The sequence below is a fragment of the Schistocerca gregaria genome, unplaced genomic scaffold (genome assembly GCF_023897955.1).
Source record: "Schistocerca gregaria isolate iqSchGreg1 unplaced genomic scaffold, iqSchGreg1.2 ptg000457l, whole genome shotgun sequence".
NCBI lineage: Eukaryota > Metazoa > Arthropoda > Insecta > Orthoptera > Acrididae > Schistocerca > Schistocerca gregaria.
The window spans coordinates 242,844-264,451 of NW_026061875.1; the positions used below are offsets into that span (position 1 = coordinate 242,844).

General features: G+C 40.8%; 1 protein-coding gene across 1 annotated transcript in view; it reads left to right on the forward strand.

Annotated features, from left to right (window-relative positions):
• LOC126312905 (uncharacterized) overlaps nt 1–21,608 on the forward strand; it is a 216,784-nt gene that overhangs the window by 178,683 nt on the left and 16,493 nt on the right. The window contains exon 5 of the mRNA XM_049992247.1: nt 16,006–16,181. Coding sequence (XP_049848204.1) covers nt 16,006–16,181 — 176 coding nt within the window. The remainder of the gene's footprint in view (nt 1–16,005; nt 16,182–21,608) is intronic.

Below are 21,608 nucleotides of genomic sequence, written 5' to 3' on the forward strand. Positions count from 1 at the left end.
TGAAAGGGATAAAAGCATGTTCCTAGCTTCACATAAAATTCAAATCTTTCTCAAATGTTTTGAAATAAGTTAAAACCCAGCTAAATGATTAGTTTTGTTTGAGGGTGCCAAATATTATTGGTACACTCTCCAAAAATACAGTGAGACTAGTGTGGTTTTAGGAATGAATGGACTGTGTAACACGATCTGTTTCTCCTGCCGACTTTGAAAAATTTATCTTCACTGGATAATTATAAGTCTTCTGATTTCACACATAAGTTACATTCGGCTTAGAAAGAATCCAGCCAGCACTTTTTAGAACCAGTTTCAAATGCACACGTACTTCAACGTTTCTGTTGCCGTTACCTACGAAAATTTTGTTGGTGGTGTTGTAAACTACTTTACATATAAATATAATTATAAAGAATTGTGAATAAAGATTTTTTAAAAAAACTACTTTAACTAAAAGTAGTAACAAACAATAGGTAGACGAATGTTCGTTATCTTTACGGGAGGCATTATTTCGCTCAACTTCTATGAGTTCGTTGTCGAAATACGCTGCTTCAGAGGCCTGCGGTATTTGTACTCGGTTACTCAAAATTCACATTTAAAAGCACTCATTTCAGAACACTGTTGCAACGAAGAAGCACAAGCGGTAAAATAGTACTACAAAGACGAAGCAGATGCTGTAAAAGTCACAAAGGAGATGTGTGAAAAACGTAAATACTGCTCCAATGGACATGTACATTACAAAGACGTCCAAAGAAATGCGTTAAAAGATACAAATACTGCAAAGCAGTAAAACACTGCTCGCTACTATAATGTGCAAACAAACGCAGTAAACCAAATGGAAGACTATGCACTCTAGGGGAAGATCCCAAAGGATATATATAGGAGCTGCAGAGGGGATGAGAAGGTGGGACTTGTTCCTTACTGTGGAGGGGGGTGGCTTGGCGGGGTCTGTCGCCGGTGACGTCCTGGCGCTGGGGATTCCCGTGGCTGCCGCGCAGCGCAGCGCAGCGTGTGAATTCGAAAGCCTGGGCTGTTTTAAGTACCTCGTCTCGGGAAGAGTCCGAATACCGCCAAGTCTGTGCACACACTTCCTTACCGTTTGAACACTGGAATAGCCTTCTCGAGTCGTGGGTCGGCATTCGATTTGAAACATATTCGATCTGAGCACGAAAAAGCGTTACAAATTAAGACCCCTAATGTCAGCGATCCAGTGCTTGTACGATTCTGATTGAAAGTTAAAATGCCGGTGAAATTCCAATCTAGTTTGCGCCACTCGGGAATGACACCAGTAGTTTAAAAAGTTCAGCAAAATACAAACTATTAGGACGTACCGTGAGGAACAACTTATGGTGCAACATCAACACACTAAGCGAAGATCCCGAAATAAAAAGATCGTTTTCGATAAGAATCAGTTGCGTCGTACACTGTGAAATGATGGTTTAGGTGTGTTGCAAATCGTCGGCACCGTCCAGCAATCAGGAAACGGGGGAAATGTCGATGGTGTCTCGTTCCTGGTAGCAACAGTGTTAATACTGCTCTGGTAAGGACAGTTGCTGCCGGTGTTCCAGTAGTTGTTTTTGCTGTTCCTGCCGTTATGGAAGTCACTGCTAAGTAAATTCTGGGTCCATATTGCCTGATATATCGATGCACTGACAGTTCAAATATACTCGTCGCCACTGTTGAAGTCTGCATTTATAAGCACAATCTATTTGGCGAAATACACTGACGCAGTACAATACAGTTAACACAAACACGTCCAAGTTTGGAAGAAGAACGCAAATGGAAGGAAGCAGACCGGAATAGATACCCTGCATAGTTCAGAGTCGCCACACAGGCGAGCACAAGAGGGGACGAGAGGTGCGGGGTCGCAGCTACAGGCGGCCGCGCTTTCCGGGGCAGCAGCCTCCGCCTACAGCTCCGTTTGCAGAGGGAGGGTGGGGGGAGGCGATCTCCGGCAGCTGTGTTGGCTCCACGTCGCCGTCGCAGACGGTTATAGCATTGGTGACTGTGATAGTTTCACTTCCAAAGAATTGTACAGAGAATGACATTCAGAGACGTCAGTCACACAAATTTACTTACTTTCAACGTAATTACTTTATCGTGGAGTCATAACGTTATGAAAACTAAAGAACGCAATTCACAACTACAGGAGTTTATCCAGATCGTACATAGGAACTTCTATCTACAAGAGCCAAAAGTTTCTTTGATCTTAAATGAGATCATTCACTCAGTAAACAAGGTCTCACATCATTCTTCTGGTAATACCAGAGTGCATGCGATTTGAAGGGGAACATATATTTCAAAGGAAGACAGGCTACAAGCAGATAACGTCCACCAAAGCGTTGAAACTGTTTGCCTGCTCCCTCTGCCTTTTGATCACAGTATATGTTTGTCAGCTTCTTGCGATCTGATCATTTGTGCGCCACGACTTCCGCGAGTAGTATCCTGTCTTCTGGTGGCACCAGCCGCGCTTCTGATATTTCCAGGCACTCCAGCAAGCGCAAGACTAACACACGAACCACATTTTGTTCACATGATACGCACTGAATCTCGATATCGCACTCTTGCAGAGCTAAGGTCCATCGTGCTAATTTCCCATGTCACAATTTACTTACTAACAAGGAGAACCAAGGTCGGTGTGTTACCACTACAGATTTCTAACGGGCTAGATATCGGCAGAATTTCGTGAATGTGAATGGTACCACCACTGCTCATTTCTCTGTCACTGGGTATTTTTATACATAGTTTAACATTCTGCTCCAAAAACCAGTCGTTACCGCACTCTTCTTCTTCGTCGATCTGACACAGGTGTTTCCCATGTTGTAATCAGATTCATCACAGGCTAAATACAAAGTTTTGTGAAGACCTGTGTGTAACAATACCACAGTGTTGATTATCGTTGTTTTAGTCCATCGAAATGTTTCCTCACAATCTTTCCTACAGGACCACATGCTACGTCTGTTAACTAGGTTGTGGAAGGACTCGTTTTTTAGCACTTGGCAGTACAAGTCGCACAAACGTTGAAAATTTCTAAGTTGCTTCTTGCAACTAGGTATCGCAAAACTGTATACCACCTCCAGATTATCCCTGTTTGCTTTTATACCTTACGGTGTAATTACATGACCAAAGAGTTTTGTTTCCTGCAGACTGTACTCTGTGTTTCTCAAGTTCAACTTAGCTTCCGCAATTTCAGATTTTTGAATAATTTCTTCCAACGCTGCGAAATGCACTCTCCATGCAATATTTTTTTGGTGCTCTCCATATGACCGAGTGATACCAGAGATTTACATTTATGCTCTGTGTGTCTGAAGTCAAACTGCACTTCCTCAACCTGGAATTCATACGCAGGACTTACAATTGTCATATCTGATTAAGCATTGCAATAACACTAAACAACTTCAGCAGAACATGGTAAAACATCAAATAGATAACACACCACATTCGTAAAATCATAATATACTTCCTTGGGGCTCTTTGCCTTCCAATTTGTTTTGTGTACATTACCCACAAGAAATAGACAAAACTCTTATTCCTGCACAGCAGAATTCCAGCAACCTATACGAGAGACTCTTAATTCCGACTGGCTATAAACGTTCAGTTACAAAGGGACTCCCATAAAAAATCACAATAACACTTCTTCTCTGATTCGGGTCTTGCAATCGAAATGCCAAAGCATTTATGAATTTGCTTGCTATGAAGTTGTAAGATCTTCTCCAAGACGATATAAATCTGTTCCCGAAGTCGCAACCAGAAGGCCATTAGCGACGATTTAATATGGCACTGGGAAAGTTCGCAACCGGAAAATAAACATTATCTGACTTGCCATCAGCAGGTAGAGAGATGAGGCGACCTAAGCTGTGTTCATTTACACTACCCACGTCTAAGTCTGTAAGTGTTGTCATCATTGGAATTACAATTTTGAAACACCAATTTCAAAAGAGCTGGCTACGTAACTTACGACTTCGAATACAATTTGCCATAAAATGACAGTTTGGAGAGCGATCATATGATGTACATAATTTTTTATTTAATTGTCTTAATCTCAAAGTTTTTTGAAGACAGTTACCGGTTTCGGCTATGCAGCACCCATCTTCAGAACATACAACAGAAGTACACCCAAGAACAAAAGAAACTGGTACACCTGACTAATATCGCAGCAGTGCCACGACGACATGGCGTGGACTCGACTAATGTCTGAAGTAGTGCTGGAGGGAACTGAAACCATGAATCCTCCAGGGCTGTCCAAAAATCGTTAAGAGTACGAGGAGGTGGAGATCTCTTCTGAACAGCATGTGGCAAGTCATCCTAGATGTGCTCAATAATGTTCATGTCTGGGGAGTTTTGTGGCCATCGGAAGTGTTTCAACTGAAACGAGTGTTCCTGCAGACACTCTGTATCAATTCGGGACATGTGGGTCCCGCGTTTCTTGCTGGAATTGTCCAAGTCTGTCGGAATGCACAATCGACATGAATGGATGCAGGTAATCAGACAGGTTGCTTACATATGTGTCACCTGCGAGAGTTGTATCTAGACGTAACAGAGGTCCCATATCACTCTAACTGCACACGTCCCACACCATTACAGAGCCTCCACCAGCTTGAACAGCCGCCTGCAAATATGCAGGGTCCACAGATTCTTGAGATTGTCTCCTCATCCGTACATGTCCATCCCCTCGCTACAATATGAAACTAGACTCGTCTGACCAAGCAACATGTTCTGGTCATCAACTGTCCAATTTGTTGATGCCCCCAGGTGAGGCATAAAGATTTGTGTCGTGCAGTCATCGAGGGTACGCGAGTGGGCCTTCAGCTCCAAAAGTCCATATCGATGATGTTTCGTTCAATGGTTCGCTCGCTGACACTTGTTGATGACCAAGCACTGAAAGCAGCAGTAGTTGCGGTGGAGTTGTTCTTCTGTCACGTTGAACGATTCTGTTCAATCGTCGTTGGTCCCGTTGTTGCAGGATCTTTTTCCGACTGGTAGAAGATTTGATGTTTTACCGTATTCATGATATTCACGGTATACTCGTGAAATTGTCGTACGGGAAAATCCCTACTTCATCGCTATCTCGGAGAGGCTTTGTCCCATCAATCGTGCGCCGACTATAACACCAAGTTCAAACTCACTTAAATCTTGGTAACCTGCCATTGTAGCAGTAGTAACCGATCTAGCAACTGCACCAGACATTTGTCTTATATAGGCGTTGCCGACTGCAGTGCCGTATCTGCCTGTTTACATATCTCTGTATTTGAATATGCATGCCTATACGAGTTCCTTTGGTGCTTCGGTGTAAAAGAAAATAAATTACTGCCTACTACATTAAGAGATTAAAAGAAGGACAAACATTATAATATAAAGACGACATACCTCTGCAAAAAGTCATATGGAAAAATAACATCAGTGGAAATTGCCACACTTGCTTCAACCGGTTATCTGAGAGTATGGGTTGGAAAGCTATTCTAGAGGTCGTTGATGCTTACATAAGCTACAGATAGATGTGCACAGTACTTAGAAAGAGGTTCATTAGAAAGTAGAGTTCTATAAAATATTCGCAGCTGAATGCAAGTAAGCAAACCATTTTTATTTAACCTTGTAAAAAATCTATTTATCTTCTGACAGTTTAAAGTTGATGACGATTAACAAAATATTCAAAAAAAATTATTACAGAAATCATTCTTAAATTGAATACATTACCATGTCTATTTTCCTATAATGTTATTTCATTCCACTTGCCCCATTTGGGCTGTTGAGCGGACTGTCAACGGAACAATATTCCGGTCTTCAGCAAAGTGAATGAAAAAAATGTAGAATGAGAAAAAAATTGTGACTTATTTTCTACTTTAAATTAAAGCCAGACAACCAAACTAACGAAAATTAATACGTTTTTAAGAACACATCACAAAAGCTGAAATTCTACTCATAAGAAACGCGGAAGCACTGCACTTTCATTTAAAATCTGAAGGACTTTGTCTAGGTGAGAAGAATTATTGGAGGAGGGTATATGTTCCATATGGTTGAGGGGTGTGGGTAAAGAGGTACTTAAGGAAACTGTGGAGAGGCTAGGTAGAAGGTGAGGTGGTTAGGGGGAATAGAGACAATGGGAAGAGAGAAGTTGAAGAGTACTGTAGTGCTTGGGGAGGTTAGTGGTAACAACAGGAAAGTGATAGGGATGGATGGAGAGGGAAAAGCAGAGAGGAGACCCCAATGTGGAGTGCCACAGGCGGAGCAGCATTAAAATTGGTAGGAAAGATGAATATAGGGGCAAATCTCGTTATTTGGGAGAGCAAGTTGGTTGAAGTTGCATTGATAATTAGGATATGGAGCGTGTGGAGGGGTGGCAGCATACCAGGGTTGGTGGTCGGAGGGAAGACAGTGGTGTTATTGGAATCTAGTTTGCAGATGGAACAGGAGATGCAAAGATGTTCGATGTTGATAAGGAGAGGTAGGAATTTGATAAGATTGCAGGGGATCCACGTGGGGGAGGCGTATGTGGAGTCCATGGCTTTCAAGTATTTGCAGGGACTTACAGAACTATGGTGGGGTGGAGATCGATGCAGCATTCATATACCAGAAGGTGGATCAGATCAGGGTTTTGTATATGAGCAGAGTAGTGGAGGAATGTAATTCTCAAGTTCAGGCTGTAAGTAGTTCTCGTCTATTGAGAGCGCTCTGTTGGAGTGTTAGTAAGTGAGGTTTCCACATTAGTGGCTGGTCGAAGTTTAATTAACCGTGCAGGAAAGTCATAAAAGGTAAGGTAGAAGTCATGGAGGCTGAAATTGTAGGTTCTTTGTCCTTTAACTATTGCCTGGTTTTGGAGGGATTGATCCTGAGGAGCGATTGCATACACAAGAAGGTAGACTGATTGAGGTGGATTTGGAAGGATAATTGGGATTTCTGGAGTGTAGGGTAGAGGGTGAAAAAGTGGTATCACCAACACACTCAAGGAGGCAAACTGGTGAGGTTTGCTTGGGCATATCAGAAATGTAGAAGAGATAATGGAGAGGAGGGAGGATGGGACTCTAGGGTACTCCTGCACTAGCATGGAAAATATGGGAATTGATATTGTGAATAGTAACAACAGGAAAGAGATAGGGATGGATGGAGAGGGCCAGTAGATAGGAAGGATGTAAAGTGGTCATAATTAATTGGAAAACTATATGTCTGGAGTTTCAAAAGAAGACTGGAATGCCAACATGGTCACAGGCTTTCTCTACGTCGAGGGAGACAAAAATAGCAGATTTATGGGAGCAGAGTCAATGGGATGAGAGATGGATGAGTGCAAGAGCTGGTTATCAGAGGATAAGTTGGGGCAGAAGCCATACTAGTTAAGGGGTAGGAGATGGTTTTGGTTCAGGTGTTGATAGATATGTCTGGAGAGAATGGATTTGAAGACCTTGCTAAACACTAAGATTAGGCAGGTGAGGTGGTAGGAAGAGGTTTGTGTGGTTTGAGGAAAAACAGGATTTTGGATGTTTTCAATTGTTGAGTATTGTAAGTTGTAGAGAGGATAGTGGTGTAAAGGACTGGAGGGGTGACTACGAGGGAGAACAGGTATTCTTTAAGGTGTCAATAAGTAATGCAGTCTTGACTAGGGGATGTGGTGGGTTTTTTGTGGAGTAGTTGATTTATGTCATGTGTTACAACTGGTGTATTTAATTCCATTTGCTGTATGTTATTCAAGTACTGGAAGCTGGGGTCAGTGGGTGGGACAGCGGTATTTGTACATTTGTGGATGTTTGGGGGAAAGTGATTAATGAAGGTGATAGAATGGAAAATGGTTAGCTCTGCTCAGGTGGTCAGCTAAGAGATTGTTATTCTGGAGGAGCAGGTAGTGAGATATGGGATTAGTGTCTGTGACTTGATGGAATGCTTTCGAGAACTTGGGAGAGGTAATGGGGAGTGGAGTGTTGAGTCTGGTGCCAGTCCCAGGGACTTTTTTTTTCATTTAATGAATTTCTGGTGTGTCCCTGTATTTGCCAGTGATGTGTGAGTGTATTCCTGTAATGTGTCTGCACCAAAAAGGAGTACATGCAGCAGTATTCTTGGAGGAGTAGGAGGCCTTGTGTGGGGATGGGGGGGGGGGGTTGGGGAGAGAGGGTATACAGTCTTCGTAGGAATGTGGGTGAATATAGCGTTTGATATGGTCTGCTGAAGAAAGGATGTGACATGAGGGAAACTGTCAGGTTGCTGGAAGGTTATAACACTACCGCCTGCCACTGTTATACCATAACCACAAAACAGGAGGGGTTTCGGATGAATGAAATCATTTTTATTAAACCAATTGCCGTATAAAGAAGCAGAGACGAATTTTGTTATGTTGACTGTGTTGAACCAACGGAGGTGGCTTATCGGAAGTGCAAGTCAGGCTAATTAAGCATTAGCATGATTGACACACTTGTTCAAGAAACTGAAAATAAGTAACTTCAATTGGCAGTCACAGCCTATACTTTGTCACACGATTGTGCAATAAACTCTGGCACCTGCATATGTTCACATTAAAGAAAGTGCTAACAGTTATAAGAGAACATGGCTATTTGCCTAATGGTAACAGAAAATAACATATACTTTTGCCTTCAAGGCTTGGTCAGACTGAATGGTCTCAATAATATTACTTCTCAATAATATTACTATCAATATTCACTGTAGAATCATAAATAAAAATAAAAAAAAACAAGATAAAATAAAACAACTAAAAATATTGAGTGGCATGGACTATTTTGTCTAATGTATTATCTTTTACTTACCTGACATGTTACACATTATTACGAAGTGTCGTATTCATGATCTATGGAACAAGTACGAATCTAATCTAATCTAATCTATCAATACTCACTGTAGAATCATAAAATAGGCATAGGTTCAATATTACTTTTCAAACATTTTCCTATCTGACAAAAAATTGTAAATGTAGTTCACTGCAAAATTATGAACTGGTCATAGGTTAAGTCTCTGTCAGCTTAATACTTTTCTATTTAGAATGAAAGTTAAACGTATTTCGCTAACAAACAATTTCACACTGAATTTTGAACAAAAGAAGGTACTATTTTCATAGATAGTGATCTTTCTATTAATTGTTATTTATCATGAGCATAAAGGGTAAACTCTGGATCCTATCACACTATTAATATGCACTTTCAATGCACAAGAGAAACAGGTGCTTAGCAAGCATGAGTATATAACTTTCCACAATTGCAATTTTCAACTTTTACTACAGTGAGACAAAATTGACATAGTTGTAAGTTTTGTGGTTTACAACAGGCAGCAATGTGGACGAATCTAATCTAATCTAATCTATCAATACTCACTGTAGAATCATAAAATAGGCATAGGTTCAATATTACTTTTCAAACATTTTCCTATCTGACAAAAAATTGTAAATGTAGTTCACTGCAAAATTATGAACTGGTCATAGGTTAAGTCTCTGTCAGCTTAATACTTTTCTATTTAGAATGAAAGTTAAACGTATTTCGCTAACAAACAATTTCACACTGAATTTTGAACAAAAGAAGGTACTATTTTCATAGATAGTGATCTTTCTATTAATTGTTATTTATCATGAGCATAAAGGGTAAACTCTGGATCCTATTACACTATTAATATGCACTTTCAATGCACAAGAGAAACAGGTGCTTAGCAAGCATGAGTATATAACTTTCCACAATTGCAATTTTCAACTTTTACTACAGTGAGACAAAATTGACATAGTTGTAAGTTTTGTGGTTTACAACAGGCAGCAATGTGGACCATTACTAAGCTTAACTTTATAAGCCTCAGTTTTCAGAACTTTTAATTTTGAAGTTGGCAGCAACATATTAATAAGCAGTTTTAATAGAAAAATTATTTTCAGCAAGCATCATGGACTTAAGCTCACTCTCTAGCCACAATAACTTCAACTTTCTTTTTTACTATGTTCAAGAGACATTAATTAGTAAAACATTAGGCTTTAATGTTCTTTCAATAAGGACACTTGGTAATTATTTTAGCATGGAAGGATCCTAAATGGAAATGTGACAGAGGGATAAAAAATCAAGGTAGGTATAAGAGTTCGAGTATAAGTTACCTTATATTTGCGTACACTAAAGTATCCAATGAGATGATCCTTCACCATACATTTCTACCATTCCTTAGTTCCATTTCAGTGATTGCGCAACGTGGTAGCGATTGCATGTTGGTTGGTGGATTTGCAGGTAGAATTGCTGGACTTTCACATTTCTTGGTGGCAATGATAGATATCAATTCCAGAATAGTTCCAGCTCTTTAACCAACCATCCGTCCGAGGCATTAGAAAGCGGCACAGAAAGCCTCTCTCCACACCAGCACAATACACAAATTTTACATGAGGAGTTGACTGACTCTCAGTTCCACCTTTTCTACCTAGGCCAACTACAATTTGCACGCTTCTGATTCCGAGGGGAAGCACGACACCTTTTACATACAAAATAACTGAGAACCCTAAGTGAGGATCAGCAATTTACATAACAGCAAACAAACATTTTAAATAAAACAGAACATTTGCATATATTGGTAGTTCTACACGAAATTATTTAATTTTAAAGATAACCAAGGAGATTATATGAGGAAGACAAAAGGTCATTTGCTCATATTGTGCATATTACAGAGATTACACTATATTAGAGTATCGAATTAATCGTATGCCAGTTGCAGAAGTTCAACAATGGGATGTTGAACAAAACAGAGAGCTAAATGAATCAACAAAAGGTATGTGGTGTCTAAGCAATGGTGTTACAAGGTCAGCAAGCAACTTCCAATTTGGGTTTCTATGGATTCTCACAAGGCATTCCAGTAGATGTGTGAGCAGTCTTAGATAACTTTTGGATGGAGGTTGAGATGGGGTACACAAGGATGAGATTCTGTGTAAGAGATGATGAGGAATACAGGTAGACATTCACTTCCAATCATATTATAGACTTCTGCAGTGAGGCGTCCAAAGAATTTGGAAGATGCTAGGACGACATAGCGGGTGGTTTTGTTTTCAGGATGGGTGTGGTGTGAGATAGGAACAATAACACCCTGCAGGGAGTCAGAAAACTGATGCAACCTCTGGAATCCTCCAGATGATTTACTACTTATTTTGAGATCAGTGCCATGATGTAAGTGGAAAATGAGTGACGAAGTCATAGGGGATAGGATGAATAGGTCAGATGTAGATGGTGGCACAGGTAATTGTTAGTCTTCCGAAAAATAGAGCAAGGATAAGACGTTTGGTAGGATTATTATATAAGGCTTGAGCCTGAACTGGGATGTTCTTGTGGTGGCCAATTGAAACTCCATCTCTGACCAGAGGAAGGTGGTTATCTGCGCAGTGGATGATACAGAGAGAGGTCTGGACAGTGTAATGACTGAAGGAACATTTCAAGGAGAATAAAGATATGGATTTTGTCTTCAAACAGGGCATGCGTTAAAAGATTTTTATTAGTGGGGAGGGAGGAGATGTAGTGTTACAGGCTGTTGTAGTGCTGTCATACCATTAGACTGGTTTGTTTGGGGGAAGGGGGTATGCTGAGGTTTTAGACAAGGGCATAGAGGTAGGTGAAGAGAAAGTGAACCTGGTTCTGGGAGTAGGTAGCTTCGTTGTTGAGATGGAGTGGACAACAAGGAAGATTTGTTAGCGAGTACATGGGTGTTGGAATGGGTGAATCTTCAGCAGTGGGTGTTGGACAGGGGTGAGTGCGAGTATCATTGGAACAAAGTGGGACAGTGAGCTCAGGTTTGGTAGGTTGCAGCTTAGTTTTGCTTGGGGGGGGGGGGGGTGTTACAGGTAGGAGGAGGTTAGGCCACTGTTTAAGAAAATGGGAGGCTTTGCAGTTTGGATAGGAGGTGGTTTTTTACAATCTTCAGTAAGCTGATCATTGTAATGGAGGTATTTTCGTCATTGTTGGGACTGAGTAGGAATTTTTAAGGTTAGACCTTGTGGCAGTGGTGGTATATTAGGACTCCTTCTTTAGGGAGAGTGTCCATGGTGGCAGCGAATTTAGAGAAGACATGGCCGTGGTGAGTGGGGCCAAAGTCATTATTAATTCAAAGGGCTTTCTGGAGTTATAAATCAATGTGGTTGTTTATTTCAGATGCCGCTTCCCCATCCATGATCACAAGGCTGACATTTGTGACACTGCATTGGGGGTGGGAGGACGGTTGGGAGGCTGGTGTTGTTTGGCCATGGGTGTGCTGGTGAGAGGTGTTGAACAGGCTTTGGTACCAAGGCAGGATTCGAACCTGCGACTGTAGCAGCTGCATGGTTCCGGACTGAAACGCCTCGGACCGCTGGGCCACAGAGGCCAGTGGCAGAGAGCGTTTAACAGTGTTGATTAGGGTGAGTGGTCCCCGAAGTAGCGTTCGAAAGACTGTGACAAACTGTGGTGGAGTAATGAACCATGAGAATGTCTCTGATGTGACAGTGTAGGAAGCAGCTAAATTGGCCATGGTGGAGTGACCGCGATAAACAGATTGAGGCGGCGGCGGTGACAAACAGGCGATGAATCGGCGCTGATCAGATGGTGGAGGCGAAGATATGGGGTGGCGATGACCAGTGGCGAGGGCGAGGTCTGGATGCGAATGATGACAGGCAGTGAATGCATTGATGGATAGTGAGCACCGACGATGACGCCTAGCAGCAAAGTCATCGGCAATTACGTAGATGGCTAGAAACTTTTCCCTATCTGAATTTAAAACCCTGAGAGTAGACAAGGTAATTCATATTCCCAAGAGGAAGAGGGGTTCGAGCCCTTGGATGCATACATCGTGATGTTTTTTTTTCCCCTTTGTTATTTCGACCCCGCGCGTCCCATGTGTGTGTGGGGGGGGGGGGGGGAGGAGGAGGGCTGACAGTGGGACAATCAACATGCTCTTCAGCCAACAGATATTATCTCTGACATAGACGCTAAACATAGAACTAGGATACATATTTATCATGAATTTAAAACTACCTGAAAAGGTGATGTTAATGAGAGATTATAATAAATAATGCTACCTTCGTGAATAGTTTAAAAACACTGATAAAAATGAGAATCGAGAGCGCAGTTAAGAACGTTTGAAGAGCACTAAACAAATAAATAAACATTTGAAAGAGACCTAACACAACAGAAAAAATACTGGAAAACGTTAAAAACAGAGCACTCTACATTTTCGATAAAATATGGAAAAGGACCTGCCTTGGAATTATAGCTTACTGATGAAAAAAAGGCTGGTATGGAGGGCGATAGGAAAATTATGGTGGTAAGAGGTTGTGATGAGATGGGGTGGCTGTGGGAACAAGGAGAGAGGGGTAGCTGGTGTTTGGCTCTATACATTTGAATGGAGAACAGGGAGGGGGGCAACAGGGACAGGGTAAATGGGGGACATGGTATGGAGAGAGGGCAAGAAGGGAGCCCTTGGGGAAGGATCTGATAGGGTAGGTTGGATTGACAGTTGGTGGGATGGGTATGTTGGGATGGAGTTCGTGATCCAGGAGAGGGATACAGTTGAAATTTATTTAGGAGAGGATACTCTAGGTGTGCAAATGGTGCGTTGGTGGGATGTGTAGCTAGAGGCATGTCAGCATGATAGGACTGGAAAGGAGAGAGCATGCAATAGGATTGTTTAAAATTTTGGAGTCGGGTTTGCTCATGTTGTAGGTTATTTGGAGGTATTCAGTATGACTGAAGAGAAGTGAGAATGTGATTGTGGGAAACGAGGTGGAAAGCATAGCATTCAAGTGTCTGGAGGGAGTCACAGAACGTGTGTGGGGTGGAGATCCATGCAACATTCGCATAGCAAAGAACACGTCAGAGCGAGGTTTTGTAGGTATGGAGGACAGTGAAGGGTTGCAACTCCAAGTTAGGCCAACTAGTAGTTTTAGTAATTTTAGTTTAGTTTGGGATTTGTGTTGGATGTCTGGTAGGTGAGGTTTCCACGTTACTCTCCAGTCGAAAGTTAATCCAAGGTATTTTAGTATATTAGTTAGCTGGATGAGACAGTCGTAAATGGTGAGGGAGAAGTCGTAGTGACGAAAGGTGCAGGTGGTGCATCCTGTGGTTACTGCTGAGTTTTGTAGGGACTAATTTTAAGAAGTCAGTGGTTACACCAGGAGAGAAACGGATTTGAGCTCCCAGCTACTTGTAATCACAACCTCTTTGATTTCCCGGATCTTGCAGGCTGAGAGGTTCCCTCTGAAACAAGTCAAGCGACTGCATCTGGCTGAGGGGCAGTGTCAGCCACAGACAGCACATGGAACCTGTTTGTCAGATAAACTGGGGCGACCTTAGGAAGCCTTGCACCATCAACCTCAGCGCGAGCAGTGACTGTGCTGCTCGCCGGTGAGGACCGAGCTGTGTAACCAAAGCTACCACAGCCTGAAGTTGAGACTGAAGTGTCGCCAAACTGGCTCGCATCCGCATATAGCCATCATAGTCCCTATCCATACTTAATTCCGATGAAAACTACACTACACAGACAAACAAGGGCGTTCGACACGCACTTTGGCACTCTACTGTGAACAAGGAAGAAAACACAAGAAATGTGTCCAATAATTAAGATTAACGCAGAGATTCGAAAACTGAGCTGCCAAAGTACACAGTTGACACTAATTAATTCTCTCCTTATTAGAAACTTGCAATACATCACCAAATCGGTTTACTATCCGACGCAAACGATAACATGAAGATTGTGTTTATTAAATATGAAATTAACACGCAGAAAGTCAACTAAACTATGAAAGCACACAGATGAAACTATACAATTCGCTCCAGGTTAGGAACTCGTAAAATGTCAAAAAATCTTTTACTTCCCTGTGGCTACTTATGTGTCTGACGTCTGCTGCTGACTGACATTTTACTGAGACATATTGCTACAAGGGCAAGCATTCATAGTCAACTGTTTCAACTGTAGCTGCCTAGAAAGATCTGAAGCTACCTTATCTGACGTTATAGGCAGAGAACAGTGCGTATTTGTTAAGGCATCACCAGATATTTACTTTCTATTAATCTTGTGATGACTATATAAAACTGAAACTGCGGTCATGCGCTGACGATAATTTAAGTGTTATGTAGTAGCGATACCTACAGGGCGTTTCAGAATTACACCGACAATCTTCGAGAGGATGTAGAAGGTTTCTTGAGAAACAAAATGAGGATAGAAATGCGTGTCCGCTAACGTCATCCAAAGATACCAGGGAGCCTCGAAATTACAGGAGCTGGCGGAAGTATGTATATGTATATACAGGGTGATCATGATAATGTTACAAACTGTAAGGGATGATGGACAAGGATAAGTGTATGAATTTGAGGTAAGGAACCTGGGTCCAGGGGCGAGCGAGTCGAAAGTTATGAGCGGAAATCGTTCTGATACTCCTGAAATTGGGATACATGTACAGGTCCTGGTGTTCAGATTGTAATTTAGGCAACTTTCAGAGGTGGTAGTGTGGACAAGAAAAAAATATCTGGTAAACGTGACCTGTAAAACGTATACCTTAAGAGCAATGACCACTTGTTCAGTAGAGGAAACATGTTTCACATAGCTCCTCATGTATTCTCTCAGAGTCCACGATTACTAGGCTGTTTTTCTTGTTCTGGTCCACACTACCACCTCTGAAAGTTACCTATATGACAGTCTCAGCACCAACAGCACCGGTGCAAATACCCACTCCACTGTCACAGGTATCAGAACGATTTTAGCTTATAATTTTCGACTCGTTCGTTTCCGGACCAGGGTTCCTTACCTCAAATTGATAACTTACCCTGCTCCAGAATCCCTGAAAGCCTGTAATATCATCACGAACTCACCCTGTATATCCATATATACGCAGGCGCCGGAGCCTATGACTTCGACGCTCTGTTAGCGTCGTTTGGTGGCGTCTCCGGACTCAGGTTCCTGTCCTCATTTTGTTCTTCAAGAGAACTTCTACAACCCTTCGAAGTATTCTGGTGTAATTTTAAAACACCCAGAGTAAGTGTAAGTTAACATTGACTAATGCTAGGGAATATCATGCACTTAATTTGAGCTATTTTCTGTGTGGTTTAGGGTATTCACCCAAATGATCAGCGACTCCATGGATGGATCAAGGACGTGCGACGCGTGAGAGACATGCTACACACGAAATTAAGAGGTTGGGTACACGATATGCAATCCGTCAGTGAGCAGATGATGAACTACAAGATAGAAGAAGACAAGAACAGTTCTGGGATCTATCTAATAAGGTACAAGCTGGTACTCATCGAAACTTTGTCGCACATGTTATGGTTTGTGAATGTTTCACTTTTTCCACTGGTGCGTCTTACTGATATACAAATAACTGACGTCATGTAGTTCAGGACTGAATAAAGGATTTGTGACTGATGGCCAATAGTGAAGGAGACTGATAGTGTGAAGTTCTGGGATTCCGTATATTCTTCAGTTTTTGTTTGGCTTCCGACTTAAAATGTGCCACATGTTATGTAGAATATGAGCAAAACAAACTACAGCATTGAACGGTGTTACTACTTCCACTAGAGAAAATACCCTTGCTGCCAGATACTAGCCAGGGTCTCGTAATTTACGGAAACGGTAACTGACACAAAAACTTGGTACAAGTACCACATGGGAAAAGAAAATGTCACCTCCAGGAGAAATCACGCTAATACCTTGTGAACTTCTTTATTTAAAAGTATTTTGTTCTAAAACTACTGAATGAAATTGAATTCAAGTGTCACTTTGGTATTCTTTATCATTTCAACACTGACCTACAGAATTTGCACTGATTAACAGAACTCAAATTTTCCTATGCATTAATTACCCACAATATTCAAGGATAACGTGATATGACTGCTAAAAATATAACCAAAATTCAAATAATTAATACAAAAGAATGGCCCTGAATAAGAAGGAATCCCTAACAATAAGGCATACATATCATAGGTCACTTACCTCATAGCATGTCTTCATTACACGAAGTACAGCAATGTCACAAGTACCAACACTGCCAGCTAAATAAAATATTATAACTACTGAAGGCTCTAACTACTGATAGGCATGTGGTTAGCAAAGGAAAGATTGCGTTCCAAAGCAAACAATGTATGTTTACCTTAATAATGTGACAACCAGTTCAAAAAAATAGATAATCATCCGTGACATCCAGTTCCAAATATTATATGGTTCAAATGGCTCTGAGCACTATGGGACTTAACATCTCAGGTCATCAGTCCCCTAGAACTTAGAACTACTTAGACCTAACTAACCTAACTGCCCAAGGCAGGATCCGAACCTGCGACTGTAGCGGTCGCGCAGTTCCAGACTGAAGCGCCTAGAACCACTCGACCACCAGCGGCCGGCAAAAATTATATAATCATTGACAAAATTAAATTTCCATGACTGACACATGTCTAGACGGTCTGCTCGTTCTAACACTTCAGACCCTTAACCTCCGTCACTGCCAACTATTAACATCCAGCCCCCCTCACTGCTGGCTATTCACCACCAACTTCCATCATTGCTGGCTGTTCACCTCCAACTGCTAGTCTGAACATCAACAGAGTCTCTTACAGAGTGGTCACAGCGCTGGCACTGTTATTAATGCGAAGCTCTACATAGCACTGCCAACATAGAAATTCATAAACAGCCTACTTACATAGCCCTCCTGCTCCTTTCAAACATTTTGCAAATTGTTTTGGGTAGTGGCCAAGACGACTTTGTTAAAATTTTTTTGATGTTTAGAATATAAAATAGATCAAAGGCACATAATTAGTAAAATACTGTCGGTCAAAAGCAAAAAAAAAAAAGCCTCACAGTCCCTAAAGACAGTCCTAATCATTCATCAGGAGAGTAGTCTATGAGAGTTTTATGCAGAAAGTCTGAGCAGTAAAAGAAAATGCACACACAATAGCAGGTCCATAAATGTGTGTATGAATTCCTAAGAGACCAAAGTGCATAGGTCATCGGTCCCTAGACTTACACACTACTTAAACTAACTTAAACTAACCTATGCTAAGAACATCACACACACCCATGCCCGAAGGAGGACTCGAGCCTCCAGCGGGAGGGGCTGCGCAGTCTGTGACATGACACCTCAAACCGCGTGGCCACTCTGCACGGCAGTAAGTCGATAAATCACCACTTGTACACTCACAAACTTTTTGCAGTATCCTTAGAACCAGTAGTGCTGTTAACCAGTCCCTTGTTGAATTATCAACACATGTGCAAGCATTAACATAGTCATATAGTCTCTGACATTTTATACATATACTATGACCAACAGAAATGTGTGCAGTAAAATGAATCCCTACTATTTACTTAACTTAAAGAACTCGTGTCTATACAATTACAATTTTACAGCATAAGAATACAGTTACAAAAGTACAGAAAACATCATTACATTCGAGAACATGGTAATACAGATAACATTTGTAATAATATAGGCTTTACAAAAGAACAGAAATAAACATATGTCACAAATCCAGTAATACACTTGTATAAGTAAATAAATAAAAAGTGATAATATCCTTAGAAACATTAACTTGACACATGAGCATTAAAAGAAAACATAACAGAATAAATAATGTCCAAACATCTTCCCAAAGTAAACAATGTATTACAAAACAGATTAGATTTGAGGATAACCGTATTCCTCATCATAGCGAATGCTTCTTAATATTAGAAGTAAAAAAAAATTCTACCAAATTTATCTTACCAGGTAAACACACAGAGTCAGGAAGAACACAAACACACAAGGGTACACATAAACATAGCGGAATAACACAAAAGGAAAGGACAGTGCCTGTTTTCAGTGTAACATTTAGTACTGCAGTACTTGTGACGAGAATTTCAACTCTTTTCATTTTTTTCTTTCAATAATATCCTTCATTCTGATAGGTCAAAACTACTTCTTTTCCAACTAAAACTTCATTTATCTCTCTTACTTCAACATTTGTTCCCACAAAAAATCCCATTTATCTATATTTAAACTTTCATATCTTTCTTATCTGATCATTTGTTTCCAAGAAAATCATAGCTAACAAAAGAATTGTTCCTCATTATACAAAACATTTTAGCCAAACCTTTTTCTTATAGCTTCTCAATACATTTCTTCCCAACTCGTCATAATTCATTTTCTTGTATAGCATAGCCCCCCTTAAACTAACTTAAATCTACTGAGCTCAGATATATAAACTAGAGAACGAGGCAATGCAGCAGTATAAACATTAACACAAACAAGAACGCCAAAAAAATACAAATGGCAAAGCAAGCAGCAACATATTTAAATTAGCTAACTAAATGCAACATTACAATTCATATAAGACAATATGCAGCAAATAAGAAAAATAAATCAGTGGTAAAACTGGATTATCAGAGTAATACAAAGTACAACTCAGTAGAACAATGCCAAACAAATAGCAGCAGCAAATTTATACCTAAACATGACAAAGCACAAGCAGAAAAAAGCATTACAGTAAAGATATCAATGCAGATAAGGGAATGTCTATTCGCATCTTCATGCCTGTGTCACATCTTGACACTAAAGTAGTGCACCACAACTTATTCTATCAAAAAGAAATACCAAGTCCTTGAAAAAAAATTATGTATGTAGTTCCTGTTACTAGTCACTTCTCCTTCTTATGCTTCTTTCCTTTCCTAGTGCTCCTTCCTTTTAAGAATGTAGATTATAAAATTATTATTTCATGAATCTGTTAACAGAAAGTATTCACATTAGCATATGTATTAAATTTTATTTTATAAAACCAATGCTACAGCGCAACTAGAAACTAGATATCAAATAAAATAAACAGATATGTACAAGGCAAAGCAAGAAAACATCATTCAATAGCCATATGGCATTTCATAAGTCAGTAAAAATTCTTTCAACTCTCGTAGAATGATACTTATCTCAGGTGTGTAGATGAAAGAATATTTCTCGTCACTTCATACGCATTTCAGTAAGTAGTATAAGGTATAAGCTCCAAAGTGTAATCATATATTTCCAAGTAATAGTGTGTTGTGTTTGTGGTGCGTTCTGCAAAGAAATGTCGATATAGAGGTCAACGGCCTCTCTTTTCTACAGCTATGCGAGCGCTTGCGGAAGTGCGGCAAGCTTCAAAGTTGCTGAAGCGGCACGAGGAAACATTAAAGTCCACACAGCAATAGGTGTATTTCAAAGTGGCTAGTGCGCAGATTAGAACAGCGTTTCATCAAGGTCACATGCACTCTTCACCGAAATATTTACGACAGCAGTTTGAGCTACAAGTACAGTTTCATGCCAATAAAAAAAATTCACAAATTGAAAATTTACAGGAGAAGTGTTTTGAAACGAAATCTCACCAATAAAAGTGTCCAAAATTTCTGTCGGCATTTTCGTAATCACATTCATATATATACTCAGTGCTTTTTTTCCTAAAAAAAAAAAGTTTGAGGGTACTCCGACATTGGATATAATGCAGGAAAATTACTTATAGCTGAAGCATGGGATACCACCCGTTTGCTTTTAGCCATGACGTCATCATCATGGCTGCACGACCGTAGAGACAGCTATCGGTAGCTCGGCGTTTGAGCGTACGCACTACCACCGCCCACTACTGGCGGGCGAGGGCACTGCATGCTTGTCGAACTGGCTGCCAGCGACTGATTGTCCAGAACTGTTGCCGCAGCACAGAAATGATTGAAACAGTCAATGACTTCGCTTTTCCCACCAAAAACTGGACTGGTAGCGTTCGTATTGCAATTACCAACACGAAAGAGTGCAATAAAAAATTTACTTTCGTGAAATAAATCTTTGGCACTCTTCCAAGTTCTCAACATCGTAAAAAAATTACTTTGTCGACGAAAAAGTTTAGAGGTACGCATCCCCCAGCGTCCCCCCCCCCCCCCCAGAAAAACAGCACTTTATATACTCACCTATCATAACTCTTAAAGTTAAAGTATAAGAGTAAGCTGCTTGATAATTGCATTTCCATATGTTGGAAAGCTTCCTCACACTTGTTCGCCCACATAAAAAGGTACATACAGCATCCTTCTAGAAAAAAAATAATTTAAGCAAAAATCTTTAAGATCTTGCCTGAAAAAAACTAATCTGCATCCACATCATACTCCGCAAGCCACCTAATGATGTGTGGCGGAGGGTACTTCCGGTACCACTATCTGATCCCTCCACCCCTGTTCCACACGCGAATAGTGCGTGGAAAATGATTGTCGGTAAGCCTCTGTGTAGGCTCTAATTTCTCGAGTTTTCTCCTTGTGTTCAATAAGCAAGATGTATGTGGGGGAAGTAATATGTTGCCTAACTCCTCCTGAAAAGCTCTATCCCGAAATGTCAATAGTAAATCTCTCTGTGATGCACAACGCCTCTCTTGTAACGTCTGCCAGTGGAGTTTGTTTAGCATCTCCGTAACGCTCTTTCGCCAGCTAACCGATCATGTGACGAAACGCTCCGAATTCGTTGGATCTTTTCTATCTCCTCTAACAGCCCTACCTGATAGGGTTCCCAGATAGATGAATACTCAAGAATCTGACGAACAAGCGCCTTATAAGCCACTTCTTTCGAGGATGAGTTACATTTCCTTAAGATTTTTCCGATGAGTCTGAGTCTGGTATCAGCTTTCCCACTGTCTGTTTTATATAGGCATTCCACTTAAGGTCGCTCTGGATAGTTACCCATAGAT